We start from the raw sequence: 21,604 nt of genomic DNA on the forward strand, positions 1-21,604 counted from the left end.
GCACAGAGGGAGCGTCTGCATTTATAACTTAGTTTTTAAAATTAGTCAAGCAATATGAAGCATCTCCTTTTACTTTTAAGTCCCTTAAATACATTGAGCACAGCTTTCTCACCACTTAAGATTACTTTTTGATACCATCCTTACACAAAGCAGAAGCTTCCTGTATTTTCCGATGACATACAGTACAAGTGGAAAGATTACAGATTTTAATCGTCTTTAATTTTGTTACGTTATACGTTTTAGGAACGTTTCATCTAAACAAACACCACAAAACTATTCTCGATTGTATTTCTGAATGTTATGTTACACCTACAGTAGTTCACTGCTTTAAATACATCGAATTAAGAAAGTTAGGTGTAGCACTTTAGATCTTTTTTTCTGAACCAGGGAAAATCTGATCATGTTTCTCTATAACAATAATAAAAAACTTTATTTTACATATCACCCTTAAAAGTGGCATCTCAAAGCAATACAGTAGATGGAAAAACAGTTAAAAGGGACCAAAGTAAATACCAGACAAACGCAAACACGTTTTTAATAAAATGCTTTTATTCATTCAGCAGAGAGTGAAAGGGACATCCAGCAGAGAGAGACACACACAACGGTTTCCATTGACAAAAGAAATTGTTTTTTTTCAATTCCTCTTGTCTAACAGGAATGTTTTGTTTATGGACAGACTGTTAGACTAGAGGAAAAGAGCGCCTCCTTCTACGAAGCATTTCGTTGATCCGATCACGAATTATTTTCCAGTCGCACGAAGTAAGGGTTGAGAATCTCCGATTCACCATGCTACTAATGGTTTCCCGGAGATTGCAAGGCAAGGCACTTTTGCCTCTGGACCCATCGAAATTTACAGACGTGGTCCACCCCCAGTAAATTTAAAAAGTCACAAGATTTGGAAACACGAGGGCGGCGTAGCAGTTGGCTCTTGCTTTCCCGTCTATGCCGATGCACTGCAAGTACAACCCCCCTTCATCTCGTGAGTGATGGGTAACAGTTGGATATCTGGGAGAATTATTCGTCCCACTGGCGTCTGTGAATTCTGCTCTGTAAATGGTGCTTCCTGGGGGGTGATAGACCGTGGGGACAGCATCAACAAATTCCTGCGCGGTCGTGAGCGGAGAGGCCGGGATGGAGTGTCCTGAGTCGTTTCGCCCATGCTGTGTTTTCTTGAAGAACAGGCTACGAAGAAATAATTATAGTTGAATTTAAAATTCAAAATGGCAATAATACCTTGTAATATGTGCTGTAATCGCGTATTTCAGATGAAGTCTGCTGTATTTGCTTACCCTTCGCTCTTTAGAAGCTGGGGCGGCAGAAGCAACCCGTCTCTTCCCGTAAAAGGTCTTGGTCTCCATACTGTACTGTGGTCGCTGTAGTGCAGGTTCGCAGTTTTTTTTTGTGATGGGAGCTCACCCAATCCCTTGGTGTATTTATGCTTTATTCACATGTACGGCTAGAATGTTCATTGTCTTCCAATGAAAGGCGGGTGCCTTTTGCCAAAGTCGGGAGACATTAGAGGCTTGCCACACCCGGACTGTTAAACCAACGCATTAGCACGTCAAAGCCCATTGAGGACCTGGGACCAATAGTTGTTTTGTCCCTTGATTTACTGATCTGCATTAATTATGGAAATCGAGTTCCTGCTCTTTGCAGACGACCTGGTCCCTGCCAGAACCTGGCACTGCTGGAGCAGCACTGTCAGACCTGGGCGCTGACACTCAATCTGGACAAGACCAGAGTTATGGTTTTCCAGAAAAAAAGCCAGACCTCAGGGAAACAGGTACAAATTCACACTTAACAACACATTAACACCTAACAACGGGAGCAGGGACGAATTAGGCCAGTACCCACTATTGTTAAACATACAGAAAAGAATATTAAAGTATTGAAGTATTGGCTTTAGTATTAGCCATACAGAACATTAAAGTGCCCCTTTTCCATTCAGCGGGTGTCCTATCTTCTGACAGTCGCCGTTGTGAATGTCTGTAGAGTGTATCTTATTTTTAGTACTATATTTTTGTATTATATTCCCTATTAATCAAACTCTAAGAGTATGTATCGGCTTGTCCCCTCCTCCCACCCCTCTCTGTGTACAGTTGAGCCTCCTGTCCAGCCAGCACATGTCCACAGACATTCACAACAGCGACATATCATAAAACGTTTGCACATATAGTTAAATTATTAGTTGTTTTTCAGGAAGTTAAAAAAAACACTTGAATTACTTATCCAGTCTCTCGAAATAAAGCTATTTTTCAAGCAATGCAACAAACGTCGGGCAATGTGTTTTTTTTAATCCAACATTGACAGCCACATCTTAAATCTTGTCAGTCAGCTCTTTTTTCTCTATTTGAATTGTGGCTTACACATCGCACGACTTTAAAAGCTAGAAAGACAGGTTTCGATTCACATTAGCTGGCGAGCCTTGTTAACAAAAAAACAGACAATACACAGGGAGGGGGAGGTCAAGCGAGAGAGAGAGTTTTTTAACCCTCTGTCTAAAAACCCAAATAACCCGGGGCAGAGACTCTGGGGGATCATTGCGTGGTACAGAGCGGAGCTCAGTCAATTCTTATGGAATGTGTTTTCTTTCTTCTTTTTTTCAGCATGGAATAAACCTGTTACTTGATTCATATGGATGCCCGGTTCCGCCGGGGATTCAAAACATTTTTTATTTTTTTTTAATCAGGTATCAAAGGGAATAGCAGTATAACCCTGTTCATGCACAAACAGTGGCATGTTACATTACTGATTTGGGTGTCTCCTCTTGCCAGAAAGCTCTAAATTGCATTTTGAGCGCGGTTTTTGATTTTTTTTTAATTGCAGTTTGAGCGCGGACAGCACATACAAGGGTTAATTGCACAATGAACTGCGCCAAGAAATTTAAAATAGTCTTCTTTAGGTGTGAGGGTAGGAGTGGACCGCAGCAGGCATAATCAGCAAACCAGGAAAACAAAGAACAGGACAGGTGAGACGTGTATCCAGAAAGCGAGTGATCAGAAAAAGGAAATGGTGTTACGCCCAGGTTTTCGACCCAATTGTTTTAACTTGCTAATGCATCAGACACATTTCCTGGCGTATTGTGTTTTAAATAAAATAGGAGTGTCTTTCCCTGGTATTAGCTCATCGGTATGGTGTAAGTTTTATCTGTACCATACCATACAGTATATAGGTACAGAATTCAAGCTGCACCATTGTATCGCTTTGGTAAGGAGACGGACAATGGCCAAAATCACGAAGACTCTCTCACACCAAATAATGAAGATAAAAAGAAACGGCAAGTCAACACGGGACATTGTACAGCAGTTGGCTTCGATGGACATCTTCGTTTCTGAAAGCACAGTGAGATGGCATTATAAAGGGGAGAGGAGGCAAAGAGAATCAAAACCGAGGACGATTCAAAGGTAAATAAATTTCTAAAAATACCTTTCTTGCATGTAAATACAACTACGCACATTATTTTTAAAACTAACTGTTGATCTCTTTTTTTTCAAGTCCTATTGTGCGAGCTATCGACAAACTGACTGATGAATATGATGAGCTACCGGCGATGCAAGTCCAAAGACGGCTATGGGCTGACCTCGGTGCGACCGTTAGCCCGACATCAATAAGAAGAGTACGCAGGAGGCTTGGATGGAGATACAGAAAAACCAACACATGCCCCATGATAAGGCTAAAAAACAAAGAGGAAAGACTCAAACAAGCGCTCCAATGGATTGAACAGGGGGAGGCATTTCAGGATGTACTTTTCACCGACGAAACAACAGTGGCTCTGGAACAGTTTTCAACAATGGCATTTTGCAAAAAAAGGAGATATGTGGACAAGCCAAAGCCCAAACATCCACTGAAGGTTCACGTCTGGGGGGGTATATCTAGAAGAGGCCCGGGACCACTTCTTATTTTTGAAGGAATTATGGACCGTGAATTCTTCGAGGAAGTCGTGGTCACACAGCATGCCGCCCCATATATCAGGGAGCAGTTTGGATCAAGACACCGTCTCTTTCAAGGCAACGATCCGAAACACACAGCAGCAAGGGCGAGGCTTATAGCAGAAGGAGTGAACTGGGTGAAAACTCCAGCCGAATCCCCAGATCTAAATCCGATAGAGATGGTTTGGCATTCGTTGAAAGACTACGTTCGGAAAACTGCTAAGCCCGTCACAAAGCAGGAACTGATCGATGCGATCTATAAATTCTGGGAGGAAGAACTGACCGAACAAAATTGTAACAATTTTATTAACAGGCTGTTTTGTGTTCTTCCTAGGATTGTTGACCGGGGCGGGGGACATTCGGGAATGTAAGTCATTGTGAGAAAGACAGTCTCACGTTTGTGGACAGTCTGTCCACAAACAAAACATGTAAAAGAAATGTAAAAAAAACAATTTTTGTGTGTGTGTCTCTCTCTGCTGGATGTCTCCCTCTCTCTGCTGAATGAATAAAAGCATTTTATTAAAACGCGTCTGCGTTTGTCTGGTATTTACTTTGGTCCCTTTTAACTGTCTTTACATCTACTGTATTGCTTTGAGATGACACTTTTAAGGGTGATATGTAAAATAAAGTTTTTTATTATTGTTATAGAGAAACATGATCAGATTTTCCCTGGTTCAGAAAAAAAGATCTAAAGTTATAAATGCAGACGCTCCCTCTGTGCCGCGCCGGGTGTAAATATCAAAATATACATTCGTCAGAGGCCGAGGCCGAAGAGCGCCCGGCTGGGGTGCGCAGGGAAGAGCAGGACAGGAGTGAAAGTGGTCAAGGCGGGGTTTAGGAAGGCGTACAGTCTGGGCAGGTATAGATTACACTTTTCTAAAACATATTTGAAAAATAAAAACAATCTAATTACAATCTAATCCTTCCACGTTTGATCCCAAAATCCCAAGAAAAATAAATCTAAACGGGTAGAAAGCTATGCTGAAAGTTTATTAAGATACTTAGAAGACAAAGATACTGTATCAATTTATGTTGCATTAGTTTGATTATGATTAAAAAACACATATAATTAAACACGCGCTTGCGATTTAAATCAAAACACGATTTAAATCAATATAAATGTTTATATTGTAACGCATACTGTCCAGCCTCCATTTCTCTATAAAAATTTACTCTATTACAAATCTACAATTTGTTGATAATAGAAATGTTAGGTTCTCTAAAGCTTTGTGATAGCTGACCCACCCAGGCAGCAAAAGATCAGCTGCGCTGGTAAGATGTGACACCGAAGATATGATTAATAACCTTTCAAATCTGAAGGGAGATCTGAAGGGATCCCCCCCCCCCACACACACACACACAATAGAAGCAGGAAGCAGAAGCAGGGACCATTGTCAGAAGGGAAGAAGGTGACTATTCATTGTTATCAAAAATGACTTAGAATCGATCATGTTGTGATATTTTGAAATATAAAAGTCAATTGATTGTCCATAATATTGCTATTCTATTTTTTCGAAGAAATGTTTGTTAAAAGAAGAGTCCAGCACCAGCTGGTTTGAACACACAACCTGTGAGTTGGTAATCATGCACGTAGACCAATGGGCTACAAGGGAAGTCACATGAAGAGAGAGGCGAAACAGCGCTACACAGCCCTGTCGCAGTACACAAATATAATCATATCGTTATTAATTTCTTTAGATACGCAATTCCATATCATATTAGCAGAAAAGCTTAAAACTACCACTTTTTCACACGCTATTTCACATGTTAGTTAAATACTTCGATGCTTAAAATGTTTAGGGAGAAATGGAATACCGGTGTGTATTTTTCCTTTAAAGTACCGATTCCTGGAATCTGACTGGCTGACACCCTTCTGAAGTGGTTCCATAATATCTGGTATACGGAAAAGAAAGTGTTGATAAAAAAGCCTGGATTCTCATGTATCTCATACAAGTATCTTTTAATACAGTCTTTGCTGTGCTCTTGAGGATCCTTGTGATATTTTGAGCTCTAGTTGAATGATAAGTGTCGCATTTCAAATCATTTTCGTAGTTAGAAATAATGAAACGCCCTGTTAAAACAAAATGCCTGACAAAGTATGGCTTGGACAGATTTCAAGTGCTTGTACAAATGTGCTAAAGAAATTATACTTTGAGTATACAGCTTGTCCAAAGTCATTCATTATTAATACTATTAGGAATATCTTCGGTAAAGGCTTTGATGCATAAATATTTCTGATAAAGGTAAGTTGTGTACTTTTGTACAGCTGAGCAATCTTGCTTTCATAAAATATACCAACATTTTAATGACTGATGATTAACATGCTGTAATACACAGTTCAAATTTAAAAGCTCAAATGTTGTACATGAGAGGTTAAGCTCCCCCTGGCGGTTTTACAAGGTGATGCCGGATACTTTCCAGCATGACGTCAAATGACGCGATTAACCGCGTGATACTGCGTGATACTGCGACACGCCCACCGGGGTATGCCGCGAAATACCCCACCCATTTTGAATGGCTGCATCTGTATTTGTGTAAAAATAGTTTGTTGCGAATGCAATGTGCCTCTTTCAGGTTTACCTCTGCATTAAGAAAATCTATATGTTGTTTAAAAAAATTTAAACAACAAGAAATTTAACTTTAAATTCTGATTAGGAAAAATATTTCACACATACTCTACTGTAGTGGCTTTAAAACCATACGGTATCATACTGTATTTACAGTATATTTAGACAGTAGATGAACACACTGTCATTCATTGCTGTGTGCGCTACTGTTTCTATATATCTTTGGATCTGACTTCATGGGATTTGTGTGTGTGTGTGGAATGGTGGGAGGTGGGACCCAGCAGACGGGGGGGGGGTTCATTTTGAATGAGTCCCTGAGGCATATTGTCCAAATCTTTGAGTTTGCACGAGGGAAAAAGGTACCTTTTCAGAAGTCATGTACTGCACAAAGTAGGTGAATTTGACAAACAGCTAATGTTGCTTAAAGATTTTAAAATCTATCTGACTGTACTGTAGTTCTCATGTAATTGAGCAGAAAGTCAACTTGCTTTCAAAAGCGGCTCTGTTAGAGTTTGTCTTAACACACTGCACCCTTTTGAATAGATTTTTATCATCTTTATCACCTTTGTCTGTCTGGGGTGTGGGGGTTGTATTCCTTCCTCAGTTTAACATCGATATGTCCCCAGTAAACCCAGAGACTAAAACCCGCTATTGATAAAACATCTGCCTTGCAACATTTCTCAAAATGCTCTAAAGATGGGCACAGAGTAAAATCTTATAAACCAGTGATTCCCAATTGGGGGTACTCATACCCCAGGGAGTACGTAAGCAGTTACCATACAATATTATGTTACATTTTTTACATTGTTGAGAGACTTCAGAACGTTTTGACTGATGCTTAAAAAATGTAGCATAATGTATTCTCGCGTTATGAACTCGGTTACACCTGGGATCTGCTTTATTCAAACTAGGGTATCTAAAAATGCAACCAGGTGTTAGATATTGTTTAAATAAAAGCTGTGAAAATGTTCACAAATCAAGATCTTTAAAATGCCAGTCGTTTGAAGGCTCTGTCATTTTTCGCAAAGTTATAGACGTCGGAAACATAGTGTCTCCTAAATAGGCGTTGTAAGAAAGTTAAAGTTATGAAAACTGGAGAAAACAAATGACTTGGAAAAAGATACAAGAAGTTTGAAATTATTATTATTAACAAATTAATACTGTTAATAATGATCAGATACATTATTATAGTTTCAGTGGTCTTCTTAACACTACTTTGTCATTTTCGATTATAATATATAGATCCAGCCATTCAAAGTTTGCGGTACAAACCCATACCGCATGCATCTACCCACAAACCACCACAGCGTACCGCGATATGTGATTGACTGGCTAAAATGGCTGACAGGGGCACTCGTGGTGCATTGGTCGGTAGTGAAAAGATGTAATCATTTAACCTTTTTTACTGTGCACATTTGAATATTTATATGGAATTTTACCATATAAGGGAAATTTTAGTAGCTAAGCATAAAAAGAATAGGAGCATAACGCATCTGAAGATCATAAACGATATTAATTTAGGGACATAAACATATTATGTAAACTGTATATTGCTGGTATTGGTATTTTAAAGAAAAAACACACACCAGTATTCCATTTTTCCCTAAACATTTTAAGCATCAAAGTCTTACATGTGGTTATTTCTAAACATTTTTACCTGCTCCTTCTGACCATATTATTGAACGTTTATATACTTTGTGAAAAGTGATCGTTTTAACCTTTTCTGTGAACAAAAACAAAAGCATACTTTTAGAATTGGATTAATAGGGAATATAATATGGATTCACGTATCTAATTAAATTAATACCGGTATAACTATATTTATGTACTGTTACACGAACAGTAGTATAAGACTTTCCATTGATATGTTTATTGCTGTTTCAGTACTTGTCAGATGACTTGCCTTGGTGGTGTGATAAGGTTTTTACTTCTTAATTAAATGTTTAAAATACACGAATTTCATAAAAACAACACACGTTTCGAATAGAAAAAATCATATTCTGTTGTCTTCCTGGTATGTAGAACAGATCAGCAGGTCTTTTTTTCCCAATCAGAGGCTATAATACTGTGCTGTGTCAGAGGGGGAGGTAGCACAGTATTGCACAGTGGCTGTAAAGCGCCAATTACGTCTGCGTTCACAACTTAAAAAAAATTAAACAACATAAATCATTTTCTTTGACTTCTAAGTCCCTTAATTATCATCGTTTCTTTTTTCATACCATCGTTAGACAAAGCAGGAACAAATTGTACTTTCTAATTACAATACACGTGGGAAGATTACAGATTACAGATTTTAAATCTTTAATTTTGTTATACATTTTAGAAAAGTTTCATCTATGCATACACCACAAAACTATTCTTGATTGTATTTCTGAATGCTATGTATAAAATAAAACTTGCAGCTTACTCAACGATTCTAAGGTGATCACGAGGAATTGTATTGCATGTCTAATGGTCTCACCCCTTTTTCCTCGTTTTGATTAAAATCGCAAACACGTTTGATTAAATGCTTTTATTGATTCACAATCTGACAATGCAATGTAAATCGTTATCTTCTCATTCTGAGTCCCTTAATTCACTTTAAGCATAGCTTTCTCACTATTGAGATTTATTTTTCATACCATTGTTTAACAAAGCAGGAGCGTATTCTACTTCCTCATGGGATCAAACGTGGAAAGATTAGAGTGTAATCATTTTTATTTTTTAAATAAATTTTAGAAAAGTGTCATTTATACAAAAAAGTTGCATTTAATACCACTTGATAGTTATATTAATAGAGATAAGCTCTCTATTAAAGCTCAGATCAAAGATCAAACAGCAATATCTCATACACTGGGACTTATCTGTGATGTGGTTGAGTGTGAATTTTGGCGCTCTAACAGGCTAGCTGGTGTCTGTGTGGTTCGGGCCGGCTGGCTGTGCCTAAAAATAAAAACCAGTTTAACAACTCTTAAGTATCAATAAGATCATTAGACATACAATATACTTCCTCGTGATCAACTTAGAATCATTGAGTAAGCTGCAAGTTTTTTTTAATTTTTAATTATACATTTGAAACACTTTAATTTTGAAAACACAACACACATTCTGTACAGATACAGTACAATCACATTCTCCTGTCTTCCCATGGTGTAAAACGAATTAGCAGGTGATTGAGATTACAATGTGGTGCCTTCACTGGGGTAAAGTTAGCTTGAAGTTAAAAAATTATTCCGGCACACCTGTAGCTTTTTCACAAAACCTCCTAGAGCAGTGGTTCTCAAACTTTTTGGACCAAGTACCACCCCTAATCCAAACAAAGCATCCAAGTACCACCTACAAGTCATCATCTCATAGGAACCCCAGAAATTCTCAATGACCAACATGAGTGTGCGTGCACACACTCACACATACATATAATAAATATTATAATAATAAACTTTGATATAGCGCCTTTAAATGTGGCTTCTCAAAGCGTTTTACAGAAAAAAACAGGAACAACAACAAATAAAAATAATAAAAAAGCACCATATCAGTGAGAGGGGTGAGCCTGTTTAGTCGAGCAAAGCAGATGTGAATTCATTTTTCGAGCCTTGATACAATTCACAACAGAGTCTAACAGATTTTAAATCATCAGACATTTTCTTGATGACAAAGCTTTCGCGGTGAATGTTGCAATGCGTCCATTAATTTCTGGAGCAACCTCTTTAATTCGTGCAACTACACCGCTATGTCGGCTTGTCATCGCTCTAGCACCATCTGTACAAACTCCGACACATTTTATCCAGTCGATGCCATTCTCTTTGAAAAATTCATTCAGAAGCTGAAATATGTGCTCTCCTGTAGCTTCAGTTGGTAGCGGCTTACATAACAGAAAGTCCTCATGGGACAGACCCTCAAACTCGTATCTAACGTAAACAAGTGAATTGGCCAAATTGACTACAGACTCAGCTAATTGCAGTGAAAAACCTCTGCTCATCTTAACGCGCTCTATCAGCGTACTTTTGATATAATTTCATTAATTCTATGAATGACCATGTCTTTCAGGGGGGCAGCAGGTCGAGCTGTTTAGAAGCTTTTTCTCCACACATAATACGTGTCAGCTCTTTTGCCAACGGTAAATAAGGTTCTTCAAAAATAGTGTGGAGCTTACCTGCTTTAGCAATCCGCAAGCTTGCATTTTTCCCCGTTTCCGTTTTTATTTCCGTATTTAAGTTTTTATTTAATGCGTATGGGAGCGAAACGCAGAGACGCTCTGTGTATTTTTCTCAAATTAACTTAGAACAGTTCTTAAATATTTTTCTGTTATCTATCATGCTTTCCTGTGCTCACAAGATTACAAGCGTTAGAAGCACATATTTCTATGCATTCCTGTGTTTACAACATTGGCATTGTTCCAAAATCACGCACATTCTCCTACCTCCCTATTTGCTGGAGATTGTATTAAAAAAAAACTATTGGTCACTTCGTCCGTAGCATGCATTCCTATATTGTGGTATAGAATTAAAGAGTATCTCTTGTGTCCACTGAAGTATTAGCGCGCACTGTATCGCAGTACGTAGCATGCGTATTTGACACGTTTTAAAATAGAAAATATGAAAACCGTCCCGATTTTTAAGCGCACACAACAAAGTTCTATGGATCATATGGCGTACCAGCTGGCGGCGCTCAGCGTACCACTGCTGGTATGCATACCACAGTTTGAGAACCACTGTCCTAGAGTTACGAAAACACTTGCTGTGTGTACAAAGTACATTGTGACTGTTTTCACAGCCTTCACTATGTCGTTTTTAAGCCATTTGTTTGACCACGCTCAAATATTTTTTTGTTCATATCTTCGCAAGGGAAACAAAGAAAGCCTTCAAATCAAATGCATTTTAAAGACCACGATTTGTGAAAATGTTCACAGCTTCCACATAAAACTATCAGTGAGCTAATTCTCTTTTTTTAAACCTCCGGTTTTTCATCGTTGCGTAATTACGCACAAACTGGAACCCGGGGGGACTGCTGTGTACACACATTCACACCGTGAGAAATACTGCTCAATATGGCTTTGTGCGAAAAACCCGTATATCACCATAAGAAGCATAACAGCGTAGCCTCCAATTACCCAGACTGTAAGCACGGGAATAAAGCTTTGTTTGATTTCTGAAACCCTTTCTTTATGTCCTGTTTTCATTCAGGTAAGGGTCAACTATATACACAATACTGCTGACAGCAGGAAAATTCCTATACTTTTCTCAGCAGCGTCTTAAAAACAGCACACATGGTGTTCAAACTGATTTTTTTACACAGAAGAGTGACAGCTTCGCATTGTGAATCTGTTTTTCTAAGAAAACGTGTCCGTGGGGGAAGTAGGAGTGTCTTTCATTGGAAGACTCGCCCTATTCTACTTTGAAAATACCTGTGAAACCGGTTTAATTCGGCACAGCCAGCACTCCCGCAGAGAGAGAGAGATGAAAACCGCACAGTGCCAGGCAAATGCACAACATTAATGTAGGGCTTTCCGACTCCGGATTTGCGCCTTACACCCTGCTGTACCGCTGTGTACATACAGTATGAACATGTTGTGATATTTAGAAATATAAAAAATGTCAATATAATGCCAATAATATTTGCTATTTTAGTTTTTCAAAGAAATGTTTATTTGTTAAAAGAAAACTCATGGTGACAGCTGGGTTTGAACACCTGATCTCAGGGTTATAAATCATTCACTTAAGCTATCACACCACCAAGGCAAGTCATATGACATCCACTGAAACAGCCATACACACATCAATACTTATACTTATACTACTGTTTGTGAAACAGTATATGAATATACTTATACCATTATTAATTTATTTAGATACGCAAATCCATATTCCCTATTCATCCAATTATAAAAGTATACTTTTGTTTAATCCAATAACAAGCATATTCGCAGATAAGTTTAAAACGATCAGTTTTTACAAAGTATATAAACGTACAGTAATATGGTCAGAAGGAGCACCTAAAAACGTTACCGAAATAACCACATGTAAGACTTTGATGCTTAAAATGTTTAGGGAGAAATGGAATACTGGTGTGTGTTTTTTCTTTAAAATACCAATACCAGCAATATACAGTTTACATAATATGTTCCTAAATTAATATCGTTTTTGACCTTCAGATGCATTATGCTTCTATTCTTTTTATGCCCAGCTACTAAAATTTCCCTTATATGGTAAAATTCCATATAAATATTCAATACTAAGCAGATTAAAACGTGCATAGTAAAGTGATTAAATGATTACATCTATTCACTACTGACCAATGCACCACGAGTGCCCCTGTCTGTCATTTTGGTCAGCCAATCACTTACTGCAGTATGCCGCGGTGGTTTGTGGGTAGATGCATGCGGTACCGGTTTGTACTGCGAACTTTGAATGGCTGCATCTGTACAAGTACTGGTACCAGAGGTGGCACAGAAGTGCAGTGGTTGGCATTGCTGTCTCATAGTGCAGGTGCCCTGGGTTCAGTTCTGGACCAGGCACCCTGTATGATGTAGAACCTGTATGTTCTTGCCAGGTTCACATGGATTTCCTCTGAGTGCTCTGGTTTCCTCCCATAGTCTATAGACATGCTCGTGGGTTAACTGGCTTCCTGGAAAATTGGGCCCTTGTGTGAGTGTCACGAACACGGACTGAGATCCGTGTCAGATCTTGTAGTAAACCCTATGCGATGCGGTAAGAGCTGGAGAAAACAGGAGGCGTGGTGAAAGGGAACACACAGGGGTTTAATAGTGCACAAAATAATAGTGACAATCCGTGAGACAGTGAACGGGGAAGACAAAGAACTGCATCCAAATCCAAACGGGTCCAAAGGCAGGTCAGGGCACAGTCCGAGAGTCCATCAGCGAGAAAGGTTAAAATCCCCGGGAGGGGGGAACACACAGAGAGACAAAACATGGAGGTCCAAGGGTGACGGGGCGAGATCCTCCAGACCCCGGGCTCAGGAAGCGGGAGCTGTCGGGGATGACCTCAGGAGACAGACGTAGGGTTTCCTGGTGCCAGGCAAGCCTCGTGACATCCTTACCCTAATGATAAGCCTCGAGGACTGGAGGATCTAGTCTTTAAATAATAAACCTAAAAAGGTACACCTGGGAAGCTTAATCACAGAAACAAGAACGGTAGTAGTGGAGCCCCCTCTAGGGAGGGATGTCGGTCGTGACAGTGAGTGTGTGCATGCTTCTGTTTGTGTCTATCTACCCTGCAATGGACTGGTGTCCTGTCCAGGGTGTATCCTACCTTGGGCTTGTTGCTTGCCTGGAGGCAAGCATTAACAACACTTTTGCATAAGAATTAGGATTTAAGCATTTGAAGCAGAAAACATAATAGTGGGTGGTATTAAACAATACTAATCAAAAAAGGAATCATCATTGTCAGTGTTGCTAATAAGTAAATTAATGTGATTTTTTCTAAGTTGATATATTTTCAAAAGCCAAATAGGCTAGTGCTGTTATCACATTCCAACTGACACAGCTGACTGACATGCTATACCTGTTTTTATTTTTAGGCTCTGAATGGATTTGTCTTGGTTGTCACAGCTGAAGGATATGTGTTCTATGCATCACCTACCATACAGGACTATCTTGGCTTCCATCAGGTCAGTACCATGTAAACATTTGAGGTACCATTTTTTGTCATATATGAAAATAGAAATGATAAAGACTTTAACATACTGCACAACAACATTATAGTGTATAATTCAACAAGTAATTTATTCTTTAAAGCTCAACTATATTAATATTTTTCTTCTTTAAAAGTTTGTGAAGAAAGGTGCAGCCATTCAAAACAAGCGGGGTATGTTGCAGTATAACACGGTGGGCGTGCCGCAGTATACCGCATGCAAATTAGATTATGTTAATAGTATCCAGAATCGCCTTGTAAAACCGGCAGGTGGAGCCAATAAAATTTAACCTCTCCTGTAAAGCATTTGAGCTGTCACCAGAAAACATCCGGTTTTTAATACTGATCACTGCTGAGGGACAATCTTTATTCAATTAAGAATTTAAGTTGTATACTCTTTAGACTTTTAAATTTAAACTGTGTATTACAGCATTTTAATCATTATACATTATAAAATTGGTATATTTTATGAAAGCAAGATTGCTCAGTTGGACAAAAGTACACAACCTACCACCTTTATCATAAATATTTTAATTATGCAGAAATATTGTATGCATCAAAGTCTTTACTGAAGACATTACTAATAGTATTAATAATGAATGACCTTGGACAAGCTGTAAACTCAAAGTATTACCCTGGTCCACATTCTTTGTAATCGTCTTTGCAAACGAAAATACTTTATTTTTTCATTGACAAAAATTAACACCACAGCATTTAGTTGATCCGATCACGTATTTGTTTCCAATCATACAAAGTAAGTCTTGAGAATCTCCGATTCACCATGCCTTTCACATGCTCATAAACTATATTAATTTAGGAACATAAACATATTATGTCAACTGCACTGTATATTGCTAGTCTTGGTAGTTTAAAGAAAAAATACACACCAGTATTCCATTTCTCCCTAAACATTTTAAGCATCAATGTCTTACATGTTGTTATTCCAGAAACGTTTTTACGTGCTCCTTCTGAAAATATTAAGATTATATACTTTGTGAAAAGTGATAGTCTTTTAACCTTTTCTGAATTCGCTCGTTATTGGCTTAAACAAACGCATACTTTCAGAATTTGATTAACAGGGAATATAATATGGAATCGCGTATCTAAACAAATAAATAACTATATAATTATATACTGTACTGTCTGGCATAATAAACTGAAGAGTTAGTTAATGCGACACGGAATTATTAAGAATTATCATCTCTTTTTACACTTGAGAACAAATGAGAACATTCCACTCAGTGGGCGATGCATTGTTATCTCAATCACCTGCTAATTCGTTTTACACCATGGGAAGACAGGAGAATGTGATTGTACTGTATCTGTACAGAATGTGTGTTTCAATCAATACAGCAATTGATTAAAATCGCAAACGCATGTTTAATTAAATGCCTTTTTTGATTCACAATCTGAAAATGAAAACCGGGATAAAGTCAACTTGAAGTTCAAAAATGATTTTGGCATGCCTGTAGCATTTTCACGAAACCTCCTAGAGTTGTGAGAACACTTGCTTTGTGTATAAAGTATATTGTGAATGTTTTCACAGCCTTCACTTTGTTGTTTTTATGCCATTGTTTTGACCACACACAAATATTTTTATGTCCATATCTTCGCAAGGGAATCAATGCGAATTTTAATACTAATTAAATGACCGCGGGCACTTTACACCCACTCTACATTCTCAGAGTACAATAGACTAACCGTCTAATGAAAGACAATACACCCCCCCACCCTCCCCACAGACAGGAAAAGTGCCCGCAGGCTCTTAAACTTAATATGGTCAGTAACAGTAAACACTAACATGGTCAGAAGGAGCACGTACAAACGTTTCCAAAATAACCACATGTAAGACTTTGATGCTTAAAATGTTTAGGGAGAAAGTGGAATACTGGTGTTTATTTTTTCTTTAAAATACCAATACCAGCCATATACAGTGTGTAATGTAGGGGTTTCTATATTTTTATCTTTATTTAGTGGTTACATTAGTGACAAAGGCTAAACTTTTAGCTTCAGTAATGCGTGCGCCGTATGGCATACATGTTTGTTTTGGGTTTTGCTTGTTTTTATAAAACGGTATGGTTGTAAACTGTTCCAGAGCCACTGTTGTTTCATCAGTGAAAAGTACATCATGAAATGCCTCTCCCTGTTCAACCACTGGAAAAAAGAAAAGGAGCATAAAGCGTCTGATGGTCATAAACGATATTAATTTAGGAACAGCATCAGAGATATTTTTTTAACTGCACTGCATCAGAGAGAATACCATAGCACTTTTTTTTTACTCCCTGGCGGAAACAGGCTTCCATGAGAATCAGTATACCTTCTGGGAAATACATTTATCCTGCATTAACGTTTAGCTCGTTCAGAGTGCCCTACATTACAAACTCCAAGCGTTTCATTTTGAGCTGAAGACCCTCACACCTGAAGAAGGATTCACAGCCGAAACGTTGCAGGCTGACGCGGCTGACACTCCTTAATACACTCAAGTGAAAAATTAATAACGCCAATGTAAACGTCGTTTTTACAATTTGTTGATAATAAAAATGTTAAGTTCTCTAAAGCTTTCCCAGTCAAGTGTGATAATTTTCCTAGGGAGCTGTGTAAGCATGCATAGGCAGCAAAAGATCGGCTAAACTGGGAAGAAAACGCTTTCAGAGAAAATGTTTCGGGTGTGAAGAACACAGATCCCCAATGCAATTTTAACCAAATCTGTCCCCACACACCCTGCCCCCACTGCGATTAGAATATACACAAAGCACTGAAATCTTTAGAGTAGATGATCAGGTGTTTCGCAGATGTAGGCATTGTACGTAATTCAGGCATTATGAACTCACACCTGGGATTAGATTAATTAGGGTTATTAATTATTAGATTTCATAAAGCCTGAATTACGTTCTATGCCTACGTCTGTGAAACACCTTTGCTAGTTAATGCTACTTCACATTCTCGGGCGTGATTGTTTTAGGCAAATACCAGGCTAACGGGCTTGTTTTGTGATGATCTTCCTAAGATTGTTAAGGGCAGTGTCAAAATGTTTCCATATGAAAGGATTCATATGAAAGGCAGTGACGTCACCGTCCTGAGGCGTATGTGTGTAGCAGATCTGTGATGTGGTTGAGTGTGAATTGTGGTGAGCATCTGATTGGGGAAAAGAAGACCTGCTGATCTGTTCTACATACCAGGAAGACAACAGAATATGATTTTTTTCTATTTGAACTGTGTATTTTAAACGTTTAATTAAGAAGTTAAAACCTTACAGCGTACACGGATTTCTAAGCTGATCAGGAGGAAGAAAATCACCCGTGTTTCGCGCATAAAAAGTGGTTATTAACTATTAAAACCTGTTTTTATAGCTTTTCAAGTCGTGCAATGTCTAAGCAATGTCTTTAGAAACATAAAAAATGTCAGTATAATGCCAATAATAATTGCTATTTTAGTTTTTCAAAGAAATGTTTGTTAAAAGAAAACTGATGGCGACAGCTGGGTTTGAACACTCAACCTTATAAATCAGTCACTTAACCTATCATGCCACCAAGGCACTCATGTGACAAGTGTACAGTACAGATGCAGCCATTCAAAATGAGTGAGGTATTTCGCGGCATACCCCGGTGGGCATGTCACGGTATCACGCAGTTCACATGTGTCACGTGACTAACTATCCGGCGTCGCCTTGTAAAACCGCCAGGGGGAGCTTAACCTCTCATGTACAGCATTTGAGCCTTTAATTTTGAACTCTGTATTACAGCATGTTAATCATCAGTCATTAAAATGTTGGTATATTTTATGAAAGCAAGATTGCTCAGTTGGACAAAAGTACACAACCTACCTTTATCAGAAATATTTATGCATCAAAGCCTTTACTGAAGATATTACTAATAGTATTAATAATGGATGACTTTGGACAAGCTGTATACTCAAAGTATAATTTCTTTAGCACATTTGTACAAGCACTTGGAATCTGTCCAAGCCATACTTTGTCAGGCATTTTGTTTTACTTCAACGGGCATAAAAACTTCCTTGCTTTTAACAGGGCATTTCATAATTTCTAACTATGAAAATGATTTAAAATGCGACACCTATCATTCAACTAGAGCTTAAAATATCACAAGGATCCTCAAGAGCACAGCAAAGAGTGTATTAAAAGACACTTGTATTTATCAACGCTTTCTTTTCCGTATACCAGATTTTATGGAACCACTTCAGAAGGGTGTCAGCCAGTCAGATTCCAGGAATCGGCACTTTAAAGGAAAAATACACACCGGTATTCCATTTCTCCCTAACTATTTTAAGCATCGAAGTATTTAACTAGCATGTGAAATAGCGTGTGAAAAAGTGGTAGTTTTAAGCTTTTCTGCTAATATAATATGGAATCGCGTATCTAAAGAATTTGTGTGCTGCGACAGAGCTGTGTAGGGCTGTTTCGCCTGCCTGTTCATGCGAGCTGTCTTGTAGCCTACTGGTCTAGGTGTGTGACTACCAACTGGTAGGTTGTGTGTTCGAATCTAGCTGGTGCTGGACTTTTCATTTTTATTTATTTAATTTTTAATCGCGTAACATAAACATATTACCGTATGCAAACTGTACTGTATACAGTATGTATATGTATATTTAATGTCTTAACTGTGCCCGTTTAAGTATTGAATATTCATATCTAATTTTACCACTTAAGGGAAATCTTAGTAGCTGAGCATAAAAAGAATAGGAGCATACTGCAACGCGTGTGAAGGCCATAAACGATATATATTTTGGAACATAAACATACAGTATATGGCTGGTCTCGGTACTTTAAAGAAAACATACACACCAGTATTCCATTTCTCCCTAAACATTTTAAGCATCGAAGTCTTTAACTAACGCGATACCGGAGTCAACACGCATACTTTTAGAATTTGATTAAAAGGGAATATAATATGGAATCGCGTATCTCAAGAAATTAATAACGATATAATTATATTCATGTTGCAAAAGAACTGCAACGGACATAAAAACTCCCTTGCTTTTAACAGAGCGTTCCATAATTTCTAACTACGAAAATGCCAGGTGAAAGGATTTGTAAACATATTTTGTTAAAGCAAGTCAGTTTTTTCCGTAACACATAAAATACATTTTTCCAAGAACGTTTAGCCTTTGTCACTAATGAAACCACTAAATAAAGACATAAATATAGAAATCTTAAGATTTGTTTTATTTAATGTTGGTAGCAGGATGAACTGTCAGAGTGTATATTTTGTTGCAGAGTTGCTGCAAGATGTTAACACTGAAAAAGGTATTTAGAAATGAGTTATTTCAAGATGAAAAAGAAAACATACACGAAACATGGTTTCATTATGACCAGAATCGGTCTTGAGATATTTTTAACTTGATTTACAGTATTTGAGAGGTATGTCTTAACACCGATACTACAGTGCTTAAGTACTGCTCACGTATATGTTTCTAGGTTTATATTATGCATTTCATACGGTCAAATTACTTTTGAGCAACTAATAAGAAGCGCGAAACGGTATGCGTTTTAGTTTCGTTTTGTGCTGGGACCCGTGGATTGATTAGAGATATCAAGTACATACAAGTCATTTTTTAAATGTTGTAGTTCGTCTTGAAAAAATGTTACGAGTACATCATCTATCAACAATTACACAGGTTCTGTTTCCATATTGCGGATTTTGGTTACGTAATATTATTTTCTAGATTTCACGTTGTGAATATATGATTTGGGCAAACAGAGCCGCAAAGAAGTACATTATTGGTTGTTGTTTTTTTTTTTGCAGTTTTATCTAGAACAAGCGATGCTTAAACCTTTGTCTGATTCTTGTGAAACTATCCACACGACAGTTACAGTACCTAGGAGTTGACTTCAGTGATGTCACTGATGGGATGTTTCTAAAAATCCATCCTCTGTGAAACGTCTTCTCTAGTTGTCCTGCATATGTATTCGCTAATGAAGCTGTGTGTTCTGAGCCTGGATCTCTACATTTCTGTATGAACCAGCTTAGAGGGCTAAAGACAACTTGTGTTTAAATTGAGTGTAAGGCAATTTATGCTTCTAAAGTCATGGTCAGCATTTATTATTGTACTGTGCTGTAAACTTGTTCTGTGCCAAGTCACATTATTTTATAGTGTTTTTATAGCGTTATCAAATCCGGTGGCGCTGTGTGTTAGTTTCCTGACTCCCATGTCACATGGTCTGTGATTGAAACCTGTAAAACCGGTTTAATTCGTCACAGCCAGCACTCTTCAGGTGTGAGGGTCTTCTGCTCAGAATGAAACGCTAAAATGTAATGTAGGCTCTGAATGGGTTCAATTATGATTTGGGCTTGATTAAGGTCGCTGCCTTTCATCTAAAACCCTACTTGAATCCTTCTAAACTAAAAACCAGTGTTAGTGAGTTCTAAATAAAGAGGTATCCAGGTAACAGTGAAACGGGCGGACAGTCTGGGGAGATCGCCCGTTTTCCATGTAAATAGTTCCCTGGTTCCGCACCCCTTGGTGTTTCTCTCGCTCTCTCTCGGGTCACCTGATCATTAGCTCGAAAGATTTGAGTGCTTTGTGTATATTCTAATGGTAGTGGGGGCAGGGTGTGTGGGAACAGGTTTGGTTGAAATTGCATTGGAGATCTATGTTCATCACACCTGAAACATTTTCTCTGAAAGCATTTTCTTCGCAGTTTAACCGATCTTGTTACAGCATGTTACAGTTTACTATTATTAACCATATTAATTTTAAGTGCTTAATGTAAAATCTTGTAAAAATATATTTTCATTGTTCAAATATACATTAAGTCTGACTATCATATAATAAGTTAAATACAAAACTAAAGAAAAAATAGGGTTAAATATAATTCAAAATATTTTGCTAACAATGTTAACTGTTTATGAATAATAAAATGTATTAACTAAGGAGTAGGATGGCACAGTTGTTAGTATGTTTTTTGTTTTGTTTCTTTTTCATAAATACAACAGTAGTACCTGATGTCTCAGTGGCTTTCAAAATTAAATTATGCATGCAAACCTGTGAACTAGAAAGATAACTAAGATATCCATCCATTTATAATGGTGGCAAAGTGGTTAGCATTGCTATCTTGCAGCACTGGGGTCCTAGGTTCAATTCCTGCCATCCTGTGTGTGTGGGGTTTACATGTTCTCTCTGGGTTACATGGTTTTTCTCCATATGTGTGATATCTGTTAACTTCATCATCTTCATCAAAAGTATGCCTAACCCCATTAGGAAGTGTTCTTGTTATAAGTGTATTCCTCAGCTTTCTTTTATCTTAGTCTTTTATCCTGCAATAACTCAGCCAACACTTAAATCTCCAAAAGCTGCTTGTGTTAATTTCTTTAAATCACAAATATCATGTGTAAATACTGGCCATGTAATACTCTGCATTGTGGAATAATAGTTTATTTTAAAGGGAACTAGAGAAACTAAGAACTAGAGAAATCAAGAAAGGCTTTTTTTCTAGAATTAATAAATGCACATCCTGTTCACT

General features: G+C 37.9%; 1 protein-coding gene across 4 annotated transcripts in view; it reads left to right on the forward strand.

The window, feature by feature from the left end:
• ahr2 (aryl hydrocarbon receptor 2) overlaps window positions 1-21,604 on the forward strand; it is a 171,935-nt gene that overhangs the window by 115,643 nt on the left and 34,688 nt on the right. For 2 of the 4 annotated variants that reach the window (XM_088607196.1, XM_088607197.1), the window contains one exon: window positions 14,012-14,101. The exons of the other annotated variants lie outside the window; for them this stretch is intronic. In XM_088607196.1, the coding sequence (XP_088463322.1) occupies window positions 14,012-14,101 (90 nt within the window). The remainder of the gene's footprint in view (window positions 1-14,011; window positions 14,102-21,604) is intronic. 4 annotated transcript variants of the gene reach the window in all.

This window comes from Lepisosteus platostomus, chromosome 14 (assembly GCF_059453375.1).
Source record: "Lepisosteus platostomus isolate fLepPlt1 chromosome 14, fLepPlt1.hap1, whole genome shotgun sequence".
NCBI lineage: Eukaryota > Metazoa > Chordata > Actinopteri > Semionotiformes > Lepisosteidae > Lepisosteus > Lepisosteus platostomus.